The sequence below is a fragment of the Phocoena phocoena genome, chromosome 1 (assembly GCF_963924675.1).
Source record: "Phocoena phocoena chromosome 1, mPhoPho1.1, whole genome shotgun sequence".
Taxonomy (NCBI): Eukaryota; Metazoa; Chordata; class Mammalia; order Artiodactyla; family Phocoenidae; genus Phocoena; species Phocoena phocoena.
The window spans coordinates 18,369,193-18,387,538 of NC_089219.1; the positions used below are offsets into that span (position 1 = coordinate 18,369,193).

General features: G+C 49.3%; 1 protein-coding gene and 1 pseudogene across 2 annotated transcripts; both read left to right on the forward strand.

Annotated features, from left to right (window-relative positions):
• Positions 1-5,625: 5,625 nt before the first annotated feature.
• Positions 5,626-10,072, forward strand: LOC136121464 (elongation factor 1-alpha-like; annotated as a pseudogene).
• A 2,328-nt stretch (positions 10,073-12,400) lies between these two features.
• Positions 12,401-16,577, forward strand: RPL11 (ribosomal protein L11). 2 transcript variants are annotated; one of them, XM_065876080.1, is made up of 6 exons: positions 12,401-12,425; positions 13,152-13,302; positions 14,376-14,482; positions 14,788-14,919; positions 15,956-16,066; positions 16,499-16,577. In XM_065876080.1, the coding sequence occupies exons 1-6, from the start codon at positions 12,420-12,422 to the stop codon at positions 16,526-16,528; spliced, it is 537 nt and encodes a 178-aa protein (XP_065732152.1). In that variant the 5' UTR covers positions 12,401-12,419; the 3' UTR covers positions 16,529-16,577. The 2 variants fall into 2 exon arrangements, with proteins under 2 accessions (XP_065732152.1, XP_065732160.1); XM_065876088.1 differs by having other exon boundaries at positions 12,407-12,425; positions 13,155-13,302.
• Positions 16,578-18,346: the final 1,769 nt, after the last annotated feature.

The window sequence follows — 18,346 nt, forward strand, 5'->3', positions numbered from 1 at the left end:
GTTAGGTGAAACATTTACCTATCCTGATCCTGAAGGATTGTCCTTGTGTGGGAATGTCCCTCTACAGTCCAGTGGCTTTGGTAGAAGAGCTGGATCTGATGTGAGCATGAGTCACGTCTCCCCCCCCCAGAGTACCTTGGCAGCTATCACCTTGGTAGGAGGTGGGGCTGGAGGTGGAGAGGCGAGAGCCAGAGCCGGGTGTGAACACGGGCTGCTATCTGCTCAGTAGACACCACCACCATATCGGGGTGCGGTCAAATCCCAAACTGCTGGAGCAGAAACCCTGAAGGTCAGGTTCTAGCAGGTTCTGTTCCCTCTCCAGCACCAGCAACTTCTCCCCAGAGGGGAGCAGTGCTGGAGCAAGAGGGGCCGGAGCAGGTGCCTGGTAAGGGCTGGGATGCAGGCTGTGATGTTCCCAGCACACCTGTCAGAGTTCCAGACCACTCCCAATCTGCCATAGGATTTTTTTAAAGAAAGGAAGAACATGAAGGAAATATGACAATTTAACGATGATAGTGTCTGGGTGGTTGTAGGATTATGAATAATTTGGTTTTCTTTCTGTATTTCTATAACTGCTATATTGACTATATATTGCTTTTTTTTTTTTGAAGCCACTACTTCCTTTTTTTAAAATTAATTAATTAATTAATTTTTGACTGTGTTAGGTCTTCGTTTCTGTGCGAGGGCTTTCTCTAGTTGTGGCGAGCGGGGGCCACTCTTCATTGCGGTGCGCGGACCTCTCACTATCACGGCCTCGCTTGTTGCAGAGCACAGGCTCCAGACGCGCAGGCTCAGTAGTTGTGGCTCACAGGCCCAGTTGCTCCGCGGCATGTGGGATCTTCCCAGACCAGGGCTCGAACCCGTGTCCCCTGCATCGGCAGGCAGATTCTCAACCACTGCACCACCAGGGAAGCCCTATATATTGCTTTTTTATTGAAGTATAGTTGGTTTACAATATTGTGTTAGTTTCAGGTATACAGAAAAGTGATTCAGCTATATATTTTTTTTCAAATTATTTTCCATTACAGGTTATTAGAAGATATTGAATATTGTTTCCCTGTTATACAGCAAATCCTTATTGCTTATCTATTTTATGTATAGTAGCTTATATCTGTTGATCCCACACTCTTAACTATCCCTTCCTCCCTCCCTTCTGTTTTCTCTTTGGTAACCACAAGTTTGATTTCCATGTCTATGAGTCTGTTTCTGTTTTGTATACAGATTCATTTGTATTATTTTTAAAATTCCACATATAAGTGATATCATATACTATTTTAGTTTCTCTTACTTGTGCACTGCTTTAATAATTAACAATTAATTAATTTAGTAATTAATTTTTTCAAACCCAAACTTTAGTGTTGAGGGAAAAAAAGACAGACTGTGAAAATGTGTGAAAGACTGAGCTTGGTCTCCCTGTTTTAAATCCTTTTCTGTACCTTCCTTCCTAGCTGCAGGGATGATGGAAAGACACTTTTGTTTGATTCTGGGTAAAACTTGCCAATTCCACGAGCATTCACTGCAGACCTATGGTAATGCCAGGCCCTTTGCTAGGTCCTGGGGGATACAGAGATGACTGAGCCATGGTCCTTGCCCTGGAAGACCTCATAATGGAGTCTCCACTGTTGGCTTTTCTTAGAGTTAGAAGCAGTTTTATCTGGAGGCTGAAGCCTTAGGCCAAACCAAAGTGTCCAAAGGTGGCATTAAAAGAATTAGCAAGTCAGTGAGAAAAGCCCTTTGGGAGAAGGAAAGAGAGAAAAAAGGGGGGGGTAGTTGGTGATGTTTTAAAAGAGGAACCCCAGACCCCCCTGGTGGCGCAGTGGTTAAGAATCCACATGCCAATGCAGGAGACACGGATTCGAGTCCTGGTCCGGGAAGATCCCACATGCCGCAGAGCAACTAAGCACGTGTGCCACAAATACCAAGCCTGCGCTCTACAGCCCGCGAGCCACAACTACTGAGCCCATGTGCCACAACTACTGGAGCCTGCGCGCCTAGAGCCTGTGCTCTGCAACAAGAGAAGCCACCGCAATGAGAAACCTACGCACCGCAGTGAAGAGTAGCCTCCGCTCACTGCAGTGAAGACCCAATGCAGCCAAAAATAAAATGTAAATAAATAAATTTATTATTTTTTTTTAAAAAGAGGAACCCAAAGCAGCAAATTGCTTGCTCTGGTCTGAATGCTTCTGTTGTTGAAATCTGAATGTGTGATGCGATGGTATTAGGAGATCTGGCCTTTGGGGACTACGCCCTTATAAAAGAGGACTGAGAGAGCTCCCTTGCCCCCTCCACCATGTGAGGACACAAAAAGAAGTCAGCCCCCAAGAAGAGGGCCCTCCCCCAACCATGCTGGCATCCTAACCTCAGACTTCCAGCCTCCAGAACTGTGAGAAATAAATTTCTATTGTTTTTAAGCCATGCAGTCTGCAGTGTTTTGTTATAGCAGCCTGAACTAAAACACTGCCGATAGTGGAGTTTCTGGGGTGATGATAGGCTGGTGCAGAGAAGGACCCTCAGGGACAATTAAGTCACTACCAACCTCCCCTTGGCAAAAAGCCCAGTCCAGTGCTTTTAAAAACCCAGATACTGGAAAACCCCTTAAGAGGTAAAATGAAATTTCTGACCCATTTGGGGAGGTGGTCAGCAAATAATCAGCATTTTAAAACCATTGATTAGACACTTATTGACATATTTCTACAGGCTAATGCCATACAACAAACAGGCATTCCTGCAGCAAAATCATTTTACAGCTCACATGATGTTCACAATAATCCTGTGAGGACGGCTATCACCATCCTTCCCTTACCGATGAGATAATGGGGCTCAGAGAGGTCAAGTGACCTGCCCAAGTTCACACAGCCATGAGGTGGTAGAGCTGCGGCTTGGGGCCTGGTCTTTGGATCCTAAAGCCAGTTTCCTTCCCAGCACTCCACAGAGAGTCTCAGAAACCTGAGCTGAAAGGCCAGAGATGGGTGAGAAATATAACTGTCCCTAGTAGATAGGGTAGGAGGTCTCCGGAAGAAAAGAACCAGATATAGAGAAGCCACTTTAGGCCTAACCCTTTTTCTCTTTTAATATTTATTTATTATTTGGCTGCGCCAGGTCTTAGTTGAGGCACACGGGATCTTCATTGCCTCATGTGGGATCTTCATTGCGGCGTGCGGGGTCTTTTAGTTATGGCATGTGGGCTCTTAGTTGCGGCGTACGGGATCTAATTCCCTGACCAGGGATCGAACCCAGGCCCCCCCCACGTTGGGAGCGTGGAGTCCTAACCACTGGACCACCAGGAAAGTCCCAGGCCTAACCCATTTTGTGATCTAAGCTTGGCCACAATGCTTGCCCTTGAACAGGTCTCAGTAATAATGAACAGACAAGAGGAACAAGGGAACAGACAAGAGAAGTAACAAGAGCAAAGATAATAAATCAGTTGTAAAGACTCCCAGTTCTGTTTCAATGGTACAGCTTAGCCTGAAGCACTGTCTTGGGCTGTTTGGCAGAATTTAAACCCCCTCAACCGTGAGATCAACTGGAACCTAAGGAATGATGATGCTGACCTTTGCTGACCCTCAGGACTTCAACCAACTAAAGCTTGGACTCTGTCAACCTTTCCCCCAATTCTATGCTGAGTTCTCCTCTGCTCAAGCCCCCTCATGAATATGCATGTACCCTCAGCTTAAAAATTCCCCAGTTTTGCTGCTCCAGGAGACACCGCCTTGGGAAAGATCTCCGGTGTTCTCCTTACTTGCTGCGAGTGATAAATCCGTCTCCCGTTCCTTGGCTTTGTTGTGTCTTTTGGCTCAACATCCACCAAGAGGTGAACCCAGTTTTCGGGTAACACTAGGGCCTCACTTTACCTTTTATGAACTTGTGGGAGTTAACAGCCAAAAATTTCTGTTCACATAAGAAGATGCAAAATAATTAGTAAACAGCAAAACTTAGATGAAGTTGAAATTAACTACATCATCCAACCACCCACTCACAAATCCTTTCTCTACCACCACCTGTATCCAAGAAGGACCAGAATTGGTCATGTCATCAGCAAAGGGTTTAGTAACAGCCCCTCAGCTGTCCCCAGCTCCCAATCGCCCTGGTTGTAAGGATATTTTTTTCTGCGGTTTGTGGTTAGAGCGCCCCCATGTGTTTCTACTTCGCCTTAAGTCTTTTAAAGCAGGGGTCCCCAACCTACCCCCCGCCCCCCGGCCACGGACCAGTACCAGTCCATGGCCTGTTAGGAACAGGGCTGCATAGCAGGAGGTGAGCGGCGGGCATCTGCCACTCTCCATCGCTCACATTACCGCCTGAACCACCCCCACCCCCAGAGTCAGTGGAAAAATTGTCTTCCACGAAACCAGTCCCTGGTGCCAAAAAGGTTGGGGACCGCTGTTTTAAAGGACCTACTGTATTGCCAGCATCCTGTGGATTTATAGTGGGGGGAGGGGTGCCATATCTCCTAGAATCACCACAACACTGAGAGGTAGTTGGAAACCTGGGCTCAGAGGGGCTGGAGGACCACAGGAGAGTGGTAAAGCCAGGGTTCTAATCCAATTAGGCCAGCGTGTTCTTTCTGCCACCTTTCCCTGCATCACACTGGTCTCTGGGCACAGAGCCTGGTCCTCAGGAACTGACGTGTGGATGGCTCCAAACGCTGGCATTGTGCTGGCCTCACACTCCAGTCCAGTAGCTCTGACCCTCAAGCCTGGGGGCAGCTCTTCCCTCAGGGGAGAGAGACCCCTCCAGCTCATCTTCCCCTCCAGGTCCCACCCTCGATATTCACTTAGTGACCCACTCCCGGAGGCTAGGACCCCAGAGATGAACAAGGCTGTGGCTGCAGTCACGTCCCTTCCTCCCTTCAGACGTTAATTCGCTGAGAGGTAGAGCCACGCTCTGGCTAAGATGCTGGGGTCAGACAACCTGTGTTCCAACCCTCGTTCTGCTACTTTCTCACCGGTGGTCCTGCCCCTGAGCCTCAGCATCCTCGCTCTTCAGAGAGTTAGTAGCAGCATAAAGGGGATGGTGCACACAGGGCTCTGGGGGCAGGGCCTGGAAGGCGGTAGTCGGCGATTCTGCATTTACTCAACAAACTCAGGGTTTGCAATGGGTCGGGCTCTGTGCTGGCTGGAGACAGGAATGAATCCATTTGCTTCTTGAGGCCCAGGACGACCCAGGAGGCAGATATGTAAAAAGCTAGAGCTCCCACCCTTTCCCATACACACGCCTGAACGCCCAGGGACAGCAAGTACAGGACCGCCTCCGGACCCCAGGTTCCTTCCTTCCCCTCCCATCCTCAGGCCTGCCTTTGACCCTTGGGCCATCTCTTAGTGCCCAACCTGGCATTGGGAGTGGTGGGGAGAGGGTGTCGTTCAGCATCTCAAAGCCCACAGGTGCCTCCTTTTGGTGGGCAGCGGGCTCACCCCCTCCCCACCTGAAACATGACAGCCCACCCCCTGAGAGCTGGGCCCTGGGTTTTTCCCACGTGGTCCAGAGGACCAGTGGGAGCCAGTGGGGATGTGGGGATGCAAGAGGCAGGCCTGGGATGTGGGCTGTAAAAGGGGGTGGGGCTGGGCACCCGGTGGGTCAGCTCTAGATGCCAAGAAGCACCAGGGGCTCTTCCTGACTCAGGAGGTAGACATGACCCTCTTGGAGCTGGGGGAGAGACCAGAGCAGCCTCCCCAGGTGTGAGGTGTTGGGGAGGCCCCCTTCCCCTTCCTTCCTGGCCAACTGTTTTCTTCTCCTGTCTCAACCTCTGCTGGCCCAGTCCCAGGGAAGGTGAGCTAGGGGCAGGGGCCCTGAGCACACCTGTCCTTCTCTCTCCCAGCAGCTCCCAGCATGGGCAAGAGATCAACATCGTGGTCATCGGCCACGTGGACTCAGGCAAGTCCACCACAAATGAGCGTCTTATACAAATGCGGGGGTGTCAACAAGAGGACCATCGAAAGGTTTGAGAGGGAGGCCTCCGAGCTGAGGCTGCTGTGTCTGAGTGCCCCCCGCCCCCTTTCCAGGCTTGGTCTCCCTGGGAGGGAGCGCTTATGCTGGGGGAGGGCACAGCCCGCTCCCGCTGAGCACCTGCTGCGCTGGTAGGTGCTTTTCTTAATCATTCCAGGCAGGTGCTGTGGCTGCCATTTTCCAGGTGAGGAAATGAGGCTCGGGAGGGTTAAACAGCTCGCCTGAAGGTGGCGCCAAGGTTTAAATTCAAGTGTGCCACACTGTATCTCAGGAGGTAAAGCTGCATCCCCATTTAAAAGGGGGGGGTGGGAAAGGGGCTTCCCTGGTGGCGCAGTGGTTGAGAGTCCGCCCGCCGATGCGGGGGACACGGGTTCGCGCCCCAGTCCGGGAAGATCCCACATGCCGCGGAGCAGCTGGGCCCGTGAGCCATGGCCGCTGAGCCTGCGCGTCCGGAGCCTGTGCTCCGCAACGGGAGAGGCCACAACAGTGAGGCCCGCGTACCGCAAAATAAATAAATAAATAAATAAATAAATAAAAGGGGGAAAAGGATTCATTGGCCGTGCACCTATTATGGATGTTGAGGCAGCCCCTGGAGATACAACGGCGAACATAACAAGCCTTGTCCCCCGGGAACTGTTGGTCACACACCACTGTGCCACACGACCAGCTCAGTAACCGTGTGGGTGCTGCAGGAGCCCAGGGCAGGGATAATGAGCACGGCCTGGGAGGCCCTGAAGGCTTCCCAGAGGAAGGGACACCCTCTGAGTCTTGAGGGAATGAGGAGGGTATCTATGGGCCACGAGGAGACCAGAACAGCAGGTCAGAGCACCTCAGGTGGGGTGCGATTGACGATAGGGGGACATGGGCCTTGACAGCCCTGCTAAGGAGTCTAGCCACTGTCGCTGCAGCCACTAAAGGACTGCAAGTACGGGAATGACGGGGTCAGACAAGTCTTTTAGGAAGAGCACACTGCGGGCAGCAAAGGGACAACAGACCAAAGGGCCCAACACTGTGGTCTGGGAAGCCAGTCAGCAGGTTGTTGCAGCTGAACAGGTGAGCAAGAATCCTGGCCTGGGATCAGGCAGCAGCAGTGGCAGGGAGAGTAATGGATGGAGTCCAGGGACGCGGAGGTGGGGGATCCACAGAACTTAGGGGTTAGCTCTAGGTAAGAGGGTGAGGGAAGAAGAGGAATTCCTGGCTTGAGAAAGTGGATGGTTGGTGAATACCAGAGGCGGAGCTGGTCTGGGTCTGAACGAGTCTGCCCTAGATGTGTGACACTTGAGGTGTCCACGGGGCAGCTGTATATTGACGTCTGGAGCTCGGGAGGGAAGCCCAGGTTGGAGACTAGACCACAGGAGTAAGCAGGGCACACGCTGTGGGAAAGGGTAAGGGACAGAGCCCTGGGATGGGTGGAGAAAGAGAAGCCCATGCAGGAGAATGAGAACGGAGGGCCAGGGAGGTGGGTGGAAAACCTTGGAGAAAGTTGAAGAAGCATGTCAACAAGATAGGAGGGGTCTGAGAACCAGCTGCTGCAGAGGTATAAATGAGGAGGATTGAAAAAAGACAGTAATTAACAGGGCATACATTTGTGCCATCGGCTACAAAGATCCTGTTTTCCTACTCTTGGCTTCCAGAGGTGCCGTCAGTTGCTGTGGAGCCACTTATGTGGCAGGGGTCAGTCAGGAAAGCTTTAGAACCCTGAGAAAAGACGGGCTGGCCCAGAGCCAGTATGGTGGAGCATAACCGAGAAGTTCATGGAGAAACAAATGACCGGATGTGGTGGTTCTCAAGTTTTTGGGTCTTAGAAACCCTTTATACTCTTACAGGGACCCCAAAGAGTTTTTGTTTATGTCAATTAGACATATCTACATTTACCATATTCAAAATTAAAATTGAGTTTTTAGGGCTTCCCTGGTGGCGCACTGGTTGAGAGTCCGCCTGCCGATGCAGGGGACACGGGTTCGTGCCCCGGTCTGGGAGGATCCCACATGCCGCGGAGCAGCTGGGCCCGTGAGCCATGGCCGCTGAGCCTGCGCGTCCGGAGCCTGTGCTCCGCAACGGGACAGGCCACAACAGTGAGAGGCCCACGTACCGCAAAAACAAAAACAAAAACAAAAAACTGAGTTTTTAAAATATTTAATTCATTTTAAAATAACAGTATGGGGACTCCCCTCGTGGTGCAATGGTTAGGAATCCACCTGCCAGTGCAGGGGACACGGGTTCGAGCCCTGGTCCGGGAAGATCCCACATGACGCAGAGCAACGAAGCCCGTGTGCCACGACTACTGAGCCCGTGCGCCACAACTACTGAGCCTGCGCCACAACTACTGAAGCCCGCGCGCCTAGAGCCCGTGCTCCGCAACAGGAGAAGCCACCGCAATGAGAAGCCCGCGCACCGCAACAAAGAGTAGCCCCCGCTCGCCGCAACTAGAGAAAGCCCACGCGCAGCAACAAAGACCCAACGCAGCCAAAAATAATAAATAAATAAATCTATTTTAAAAAAATAACAGTGATAAACCCCTTACATATTAAATAAATATCATAGTTTTGTGTTTGAAAAGTAACTATTTTTCAAAACAAAAAAATCTTAGAGCGGTGGCATTGTTTTACATTTTTTGCAGGTATCATTAATGTCTGGCTTAATGGCAGACAGCTGGATTCTCTTATCAGCTTCTGCATTAAATCTGTTGCAATTTCATGTCATGTAGCCTCTAAAAACCACAGCTAGAGGACCTGGAACCACTCTTTGAGAACTGCTTATCTAATATATATTCTAAACTGTGGGAGACTTTATACAAGTTCTAAGTCAGGACACCTGGGTTCTAGTCCTATCTCCTAATAAACTAATTCATTTTCTTGAAGAATCCACCTGGTCTCTGGATTCTCCTGATCTCCACTCTGCCTTCAGGGCCTAGCACAGCACTTAGAACTGAAATGAACAAATGTTCAGGGCCTCCCAGCTGGCAAGAGGCAGAGTACACCCTAGACTAACATGGTAACCTGTATATGCTACAGAATTTTTAGTAGCCTCATTTTCACCAGTGCTGAAAGAAATTCAACTTACCCAGGATCCCAGGGGTAATTCTCAGTCACAGCTACCATTTAACACAGGGTAATGGTTAAGAGCATGAACTTTAGCGTCAGATGCCTTGGGTTCAAATCCTGCCTCTGCTGCTTATTACCTGTGTGATCCTGAGCTAGTCAGTTCATTTCTCTATTATGTCATCTGTAGAATGGAGGTAATAAAACTTCACTGAATCGCTGTGAGAATTCAGTGAGATACTCCATGTTAAGTACTAAAAACAGCGCCAGGTACATGGTCAGCATTACATACATGTTTGCTGCTGTTAATTCAAGGCTCACTGTGGCCCTGGGTCATTCTGACTCTAAAACTTGCTCTGAAAGAAAAGCTTAATTGTACAAGTAATACATTCTATTATTTTAAAAATTCAAAGGCATCTCCATACACTGCCCTGTTACTGTCTCCTCTGACTCTCACCTTACTTGGGAACGTTCTTCTTGGTCGGTAGGCAGATTTGGAAGGCAGAGTGACCCTGGGGTTTTCCCTCCCACTCCTGGCCCAGATGGGCAAAGGCTCCTTCAAGTACACCTGGGTGCTGGACAAGCTGAAGGAGGAGCGGGGGCATGGCACACCACTGACATCTCCCTGTGGAAGTTCAAGACCAAGACACACTACATCACCAACATCAATGTCCCGGGTCACAGGGACTTCATCAAGAACATGATCATGGGCACCTCACAGGTACCACCAGGGGGGGCTGTCTGCTCTGCCATGGGGGCCCTGCTATGGGGATGGGCAGTGGTTGTTCTAGGACAGGTCTGAGTTGGACCTTCCTCTCTGTCCCTCAGGCCAGGCAGACTGCACTGTGCTGACCGTGGCAAGTGGTGTAGGCGAGTCTGAGTCTGGAGTTGTCAAGAACAGGCAGACCCGTGATTATGCACAGCTGGCCTACACACTGGGCGTGAAGCAGCTCATGGTGGCAGTCAACAAGATGGACATCACAGAGCCTCCTTACTGTAGGATGCGCTTTGAGGAAATCAGCAAGGAGGTGAAGGCCTCTCTCAAGAAGATCGGTTACAACACTAAGGCTGTTGTCTTTGTGCCCATCTGAGGCGGGCTTGGGGACAACATGACAGAACCCAGCACAAAGGTGAGGGCGGATGGGGGCAGGGCCAATTACATGAGACTTTCCAACTCAAATCTTTGGGCTTTTCCTAGAATATAATACCTAGGATTTAGAGTGTGCTTCTAGGCCAGTCACTGTGAGTGATCTCCATCGCCATGGGATACATGATTTGATTTCCATTTTACAGAGGAACAAACAGAGGTAACTCAAGACTATGTGACTAGTAAGCATAGAGCTTCACTGTCCAATATGGTAGCCACTGATTATATGTGGCTATTTAAATGATTAAATCAAATAAACGCACTTCCTTAGTTGCATTAGCTACACTTCAAGTGCCCAACAACCATATGTGGTTACCATATTGGACAGTGAAGTTATGAAATATTTGTCACTGCAGAAAGTTCTATTGGGTAGTGTTAGAATTCTAGCCCATGCTCACTGCGTCTAAGCTATCCTACCTCTCAGGATGGGTTAGGCAGTTATGGGGGCAATATAAATGTCTAAGATATAGTCACTGTGCCCGTGGATCCCAGAATCTGGTAGGGTTTAACATTCCTAGATGAGTGTCACCCTACTAAGGAAGTCTAGCTCTAGCATCAGACCTGGGTTCAAGCTCCATTTCCATCCCTTGCCCACAGTAAAGGGACGAGGGAGGTATTAATGCTCTGGGACTTAGGACTCACTTCATGGGGTTGTGGGAATTACCTGGGAGATTCCACATGGGCAACTGTTCACACAAACAGTTGGCGCTCAAGCGCTAACTGCTACTATTTACTGCATTTGCCTAAAGCCTACCTTTTCTATAACTGACTTGAGGATTCTTAAGCTTTTGCTCCCCGTGTACATAGCTATCTTTTTCTGACTATAAAAGTAATGTCTAACATTTTACAAGGAGCATATCATGCAGATATGAAGCATAAACTGCAATCCCATGGCTTAACAGATAACCTAGTTTTCATGTAGTTCTTTCTCGACGTTCACAGCTGGACTCAAACTAAACATAATATTCTATAACACTTCTAATTTTTAAAATTTCCTTGCCATTTAAACATGTTCAGGGGGCTTCCCTGGTGGCGCAGTGGTTGAGAGTCCCCCTGCCGATGCAGGGGACACAGGTTTGTGCCCCAGTCTGGGAAGATCCCACGTGCCGCGGAGCGGCTGGGCCCGTGAGCCATGGCCGCTGAGCCTGCGCGACCGGAGCCTGTGCACCGCAACGGGAGAGGCCACAGCAGTGAGAGGCCCGCGTACCGCAAAAAAACAAAAACAAAAACAAAAAAACATGTTCAGGGGCTTCCCTGGTGGTCCAGTGGTTAAGACTCCATGCTCCCAATGAGGGGGCCCAGGTTTGATCCCTGGTCAGGGAACTAGATCCCACATGCTGCAGCTAAGAGCCCCCTTGCTGCAACTAAAAGATTCTGTATGACAGCTAAAGATCCCACATGCCGCAACTAAAAAAGAACCTTCATGCCATAACTAAAGATGCCACATGTCACAGTGAAGATCCCGCGTGCTGCAACTAAGACCCGGCACAACTAAATAGATAAATATTTTAAACATGTTCAATAGTTAATGAGTGTGTTTTTTTTTTTTTTTTGCGGTACGCGGGCCTCTCACTCTTGCGGCCTCTCCCGCTGCGGAGCACAGGCTCAGCAGCCATGGCTCACGGGCCCAGCCACACCGCGGCATGTGGGATCTTCCTAGACCGGGGCACGAACTTGTGTCCCCTGCATCGGCAGGCGGACTCTCAACCACTGCGCCACCAGGGAAGCCCAATAAGTACCAACTTTAAAGCTGAGGGAAACTGAGGCTGAAGGAGATATAATTAGTAACCTGCCCAAGATCTCATAGCTACTGAGCTAGCCAAGACAGCACCACATCTGCCTGTCTTCACAGCTCAGGACTCTTAAGCCAACACTCTGTTCTAACTACTGTTTAAATATTTAAATGCCATTTGTTTACACTGTTACAGAGTAAAACTGTTACTTCATAATTTGCATAAACTGACAGTGTATTCTGGCAGTCTCAACACGCCAAGAACCACCCGTACCAGAGGCTGTGGGCGGGAACAGCATCCCTGGGGACCGGAAATTCAAGGAAATGCCAGTTCAGGGAGTTTTAAAAACCGGTTTTTGGATAAGCCCACGCCCCAGTGGTCAGCCAGCGTCACTTGCAGTTGACATCTGTGTCCACGAGGGGGAAGCCGACTCTACGCGGCTCCAGACGCGCCTCTCTTCCTCTCCCTCATCTCGCTGGTTAGCCTGGGAAAAGGGTCCGCCTTCTGGCCCATAAGGCCCTGGCTCAGAAGTCTCACTTTCTCTTCCTGTTTCCCGTCATGGCGGTGAGTAGCCGAGGTGTGGGTTTGCTTTCCTTCATCCGCTTCCATCCACGGCCGGCGGAGCCTGCGGGGGTTACCTCTCCCGTCGCCCGAGGAGAACGGAGCCCGCGATGCCGGCCGTGCCGAAACTGGCAGAGCCATACGAGCCGAGGGCGCGGAGCTGGACCGTGTCACCTTCCTCCCATCCTCCCAGGAGCAGGCTCGGGGCAGCCGCGGGAGGCCCAGAAGCACGGCCCGCAGGCTGCAGCGAGGGCCAGTGGAGCGATCGGAGGGGTGTCTGGGACGCGGGGTTCGGACCTGTTGCTGAGCCCCGGGACTTGAAACTTGCCTGGTGCTGGGGAGCCTCAGCCGGTTCCTCCTCGGGGGAGAGGCCAGGCTTCGGGGGACGCTGCCCAGCCACGTGCTGTTTGCTCACCCCTCACCGGCCGTGTAACGGGGCGCTCTCCGTCACCTTACACTTTGAGCCCCTTGGGGTTCACCCGCGTTGTCTGTAACTTTTCCACTCGGTACCTGTTCTGTTTCTGTTCACCCGTTTCGTGCGTGGGGGAAGGAGAAAACAAGACCCCGAGATGTCTTCCTCGGTGCTTCCCACACAAACATGGTGCTAATTCTTGAACCTTTAGGGCTTTCGGGACTATTTGGGATGAGCGGAAATGCGCTAAGTATAAATATTAGGCTGGCAGCTCTGGCGGGGTTGTGTGTGTTGACGGCTGCGCTTCCCTGTTGCAGCAGGATCAAGGGGAGAAGGAGAACCCCATGCGGGAACTTCGCATCCGCAAGCTCTGCCTCAACATCTGCGTGGGGGAGAGTGGAGACAGGCTGACCCGGGCAGCCAAGGTGCTGGAGCAGCTCACAGGCCAGACCCCTGTGTTCTCCAAAGGTGAGTCGTGGCTGGCAGGGAGAGGGCCGGCGGCTGGGGATGTCGGGATGTTTCTTAACTCACCTGCTGTCGAGCCTGTTTTGTACCCATTTTGAAGGTGATATCTCTTTAAAGCATTGCCTTCCTGAGCTTCCCAAGAAGTATCTCCCTTCCAACATAGGAGTGGTATTGGAATACCAGATTTTGTATGAGCCGAGATTAAGCTAAGACTAGCCCAAGTAGAGGTTTTTGCAAGTAACGAGAGTATGAGGTAGTGTGGAAATGTTGGGAATGCAGAAAATGGTATTTGGCTTGATTAGCAGTTAGAGTTACATAGGCTACAGCTAGAACAGGGCTGTGTCCCTAGACTAACCTGCAGTTAGGGTTACGTAGGCTACAACTAGAACAGGGCTGTGTCCCTAGACTAACCTGGTTCGCATCCCGGCTCCATCACTTGCTAGTCTGTGACTTTGGCTTCTCTGGGCATCAGCTTCCTTATTTGCATACAGGGGATGGTAGTACTTGAATTACAAGGTCGCGGGGGACAGGACAGGTTATGTGAAATGCCTGCTGCATACCAAGCACAGTGTAGGCATTACTGTTGTTACATTTTTTTGTCTTTAGAGTTTCATTGCTTTGGGGTAATGGAATATGGCCAGTCCTTGGAATCACAGCCTGCCTCTTACTACCAGCTGATCTTGTGCAAGTTAACCTTTCACGGCTTCTGTGAAATGGGGATACAATAAGGTTTTAGCAAATATTAGCTATTATTAATAAACATTATTAGTAGAATGCATGGTCATTTTCCTTTAGCTTATACTGGTTATGAACTTGCCCTCCCTGAGACTTTGACATTATGGCTCTGAGGTCTTAATCGCTCAAGTATGGCTGAGTGACTTGGAAGTTGGAAAATCTGTTTCTGTGTTACAAATGAATCTGATTAACTGATAAAAGTTGACACTGATTAGAACATCACTTTAGAATGTGGATGGATACTTAATGTCGCTTTGGAGTCATGGAGATGATTTTCTGGGGAAGAGGGGAGTGCAGTGAGAGTATGATAACAGCTGACTCCTCGTTACCCCTGCCTGCAGCTAGATACACCGTCAGATCCTTTGGCATCAGAAGAAATGAAAAGATTGCCGTCCATTGCACAGTCCGTGGGGCCAAGGCAGAAGAAATCCTGGAGAAAGGTCTGAAGGTGAGGCCGATCCCTCCGTGGGATAATACTGAAGAGCCCCAGTTAGCACACAGTTACAGTGGTAGTAGTTACACTTAATGTTCTGCCTTCTGACTTTTTGAACTTCTAAAGGGTTTTTCCCTTCCCTTTGAAAGTTAGTAGTTATATGAAGTCCATAGCTGTGATTTGGTGTAGTGGGAATATCAGATTTTGTTGCTGGCCAGATTACATTGAATTGTGTCTTGGGGGCCCTGAGTATTGCAAGCTGAGCTAGTTATTGCGGGGTAGAGTTGACAGGGAGTGATTGCTGCGTTTTTTCCCCTCAGGTGCGAGAGTATGAGTTAAGAAAAAATAACTTCTCAGACACTGGAAACTTTGGCTTTGGGATCCAAGAACACATCGATCTGGGGATCAAATATGACCCAAGCATTGGTATCTACGGCCTGGACTTCTATGTGGTATGAATACTTAATCTTTTCTACTCCTGGTCTGTGAGAGTGGAATCTGTTCCTCCTTTATTTCGTATGTGCTATCTTGATGGTGACATGTTGGGTTGGGGCTCTGAGTGTTGTCTGTCTTCTCTCCCTTGGGAAGATACACCTCGTTAGTGGCAGGTGTGGGGATATAGCACTGTGAACTAGATGGACAAGATCCGTGACGTTTACGGTCTAGGATCTAGCTAGCGAGCATTGATGTTGCTCAAAGGTGGGCGAAGGAAACGGTTCCATGCAGCCACTGAACTGAAAATTTGAGAGACGGTATTGGGGTTGCATGTGGCGTCTGGGTTGGCTGCACTGAGGCTGCCCTTTCCCTGCTTCTTCCCTTAGACTCTGGGAATGGGGTGGCTTCCATCCAGAGGACATGGAAGCAGGTTTGACGATGGGGCTGTTTGCTCAGGATGGGGATTTTAATGGAGACGTGACCATTTGTGTCACTGTAATGTTTTGGTCCAACCATCAAAGTAAATAAATGGCAAAACCCTGAAGTCCTGACTAGTGTGAACCTGAAGGATGGCAGCAGTCTTCGTACTAGATTTGAATATCCAGAGAAATGGTGGTGAGAGTTGGGTGCCCATGGGGGATGACAAACCTTTAAGAAGCACTTTTGAGCTGAAGCAGAGGAGAGAAATAGTTATTTCTTTGTGCTTCTTGAAAGTTTAAGATTTCTACAATGCACATGTTGGAGTAAAATTTATTTGCTTTTTTTAAAAAAATAAAAGTGCTTTGGGGTATGGGGGCAGTGGTGAATCCTTAGCTACCATTGGAAGTTAGGTAGGGGAGCGGGGAGGAGCTGCAAGTCCAGCCTCCAGAGCAGACCTATAGTGTATAGGAAGGCGATGTGTCATCTAGGGTGCAGGTTCCATCAGACACTGAGATCATGGGTCTCTTGGGCCACCAGGTAACTCTTGAAGATCAGTCACTCCAATGTGTGAGTCTTGTCCGTCTGCTCTTGACTCTGAGCTGGCTAGGTGACTGTTGGTTATTCCTGGGACAGGTGCTGGGTAGGCCAGGTTTCAGCATCGCAGACAAGAAGCGCAGGACAGGCTGCATTGGGGCCAAACACAGAATCAGCAAAGAGGAGGCCATGCGCTGGTTCCAGCAGAAGGTAAAGCTTGATCTATCCCAGGTGAAGTGGTGGAATGTGGTGTTGGTGAATGGAGTTGGGGTACGGGGATGCAAAGTCTAGCCCCCTTTGGCGGGTAGCTCTTTTAAAGGTGGAACATTTGGGCAACTTGGAAAATGGGCTTCCAGGGTTGGTGGTTTAAAAGAACACCCAGAACCAGGCTTTCTCCCCAGCCCCGTGAATGCAGCTAGCTGGAAGGGGAGGAATATGGCTTTAATAGGAGCCCCTTTTCTCAGGGTATAGTGCAGTTGAGCATAGTGTAGCAGTTGTTAAAGATGGCCAGCTTCCTGTCTGGGGATGTGGGATTCAGAGCCGAAGTTCATGCACCTGATTTGAATTCTTGAAGGTTAGCCATTGCTACAGTCTTTACTGTTAACCGCCTGTTCTGAAAAAATAAAATCTGTTCTCTTTCAGTATGATGGGATCATCCTTCCTGGCAAGTAAATTCCCGTTTCTATCCAAAAGGCTAATAAAAAGTTTTCAGTGAAATGTACAATTACTGTTGTGTGTTCTGTGAAAGAAGCCTGGCCATATTCAAGTCCTTGGACCTCAAGCCACTTAAAGCTTCGATGGGAGTAGCTGGTAACAACCCTGTCACCCCTGATTGGATGCCAGTGTTTCGTGGCAGATCCAAACCTGAGAACTTCCGCAGCACGGTCTGTGCTCACCACACCCTTGTTGACAGGCTGTGGTGCAGTGACCCCGTGGAAACTGACTGTAGAGGGGAGGGAATGGTTGGGGCTGGGTTTGAATTTAGAGCCTTGATTAAAGTGGGGTGCAGGGCTCCCCTCTGTTCAGCGATTCTGTTCTTCATTAGAGGTCTTACCAGCAACGATGTCTGAAAGGATCAGAGGCTTTGGTGTGGTGCTTGGGGTTAAATATTGGACTCAGTTTTCCTTTAAAATGAGAATCTAGAGTTGATGAGACTATAAGTAGAGAAAGGGAGTGGTCTTTGAGACACATTGCATGGGTGTGATTCCTCGCCCTGCATTTTATTAGCTGTGTTTAAATCTGCCTCAGCTTCCCCGTTTGTGTCGTGAAGGCAGTAATGGTTATATCCCTCAGGGTTAAACGGTTTGATACTTGTAGGATGCTTAAACTTGTACCAGGCACATAGTGCTCAAAAGGGATTAATTTTGTGTTATCATCTGTGAGAAATGTTACTCTCAACCAGTTTGCTCCCCCTTTGGTGTGAAAGTGGAACGTGTCTTGCCTGTACTTTACCAGGTCACTGAAGCAGTGACATTCAAAAGCCACCATTTCTCTATTGGATACAATACTTGGCCAGTGGTTCGTAGTTTAAATTTTGAGCACGAGTTAACTCAATAATTTACTCACTTGTGACTAACAAGCTCAGTTGTCCCTGGGCCACCTTATCGTTGCTGTTAAGTGGTTCTCTAATTTAATAGCTGCCTTTGTAGGTATTTTTAAACCTTGAAGTTATTTGGTATGCCCAACTTTTTATGAAGATACTACTTAGTCTTCCTGATAAAGTCTTAGGCATCAGATCCAGATGCTTAAAGGAGAGAATCATGAAATGTGTTAGCATAAATTTTTTGTTTCACTTAAAACATCAATGTGCGTTCACTTCTCAGTCTTTTACTGTGGGCCACCACTTTGTAAATGGAGTAAAGACTTGTGAACGAGCCCCGTTCTTGTGATTCAGCTTCACTTTTATAGGTGGGTGCACCTCACTGTTTAACATCTGTAATGACACTAACAGCTACAACTGGAATAAGCATCTTAGAGAACAAAGTAACTCTGGGTGAGTATATGAGCTAACTAGGACTGGGTGCTAGCTGCTGTGGGAAGTCAGTATGTTTTCCAGAGGTGGGAGTGTATGCTAGCTTCATCTGAATAAAGCACTGCAGGAAAATGAAATGTAGAAAGTGGAAGTCCTAATCGTATTGCCGTCCTTGTGCTCTTTGCTGTTAGCCATTCGCCGTGTAGCTGTGTTTTTAAGCTGGTGGTACTATTTAGTTTAACAGTGTACACCTGCCCACCCTCCATTTGTTCCTGCTGTATTGTGGACTCAGTTGAGTTCACTTCCCATTTAAAAATTAAACTGCCTGGGCTTCTGGCCCAGAGGAAGAAAGGCCCCAGGGCGTTTGGAGACGCGTTGGATTTTACTCATAGTTCGAGCAGTGGTATTTTAGGTGAGTGATGAAACAGGTCGGGAACTGGAACAGGTGAGGAGGCTTCCTTAACCAGTTTAGAGCAGCAGTGCCAGGAAAGCTTACCCGCTCTCTGATTAGAAGCTTG

What these genes read in the sequence shown, in the direction of transcription:
- RPL11 (XM_065876080.1), top strand. An exon ending in GACCCCTGTGTTCTCCAAAG is followed by an intron (nt 13,303 to 14,375) that starts GTGAGTCGTGGC and finishes CCCTGCCTGCAG; the next exon opens with CTAGATACACCGTCAGATCC. An exon ending in TGCGCTGGTTCCAGCAGAAG is followed by an intron (nt 16,067 to 16,498) that starts GTAAAGCTTGAT and finishes GTTCTCTTTCAG; the next exon opens with TATGATGGGATCATCCTTCC.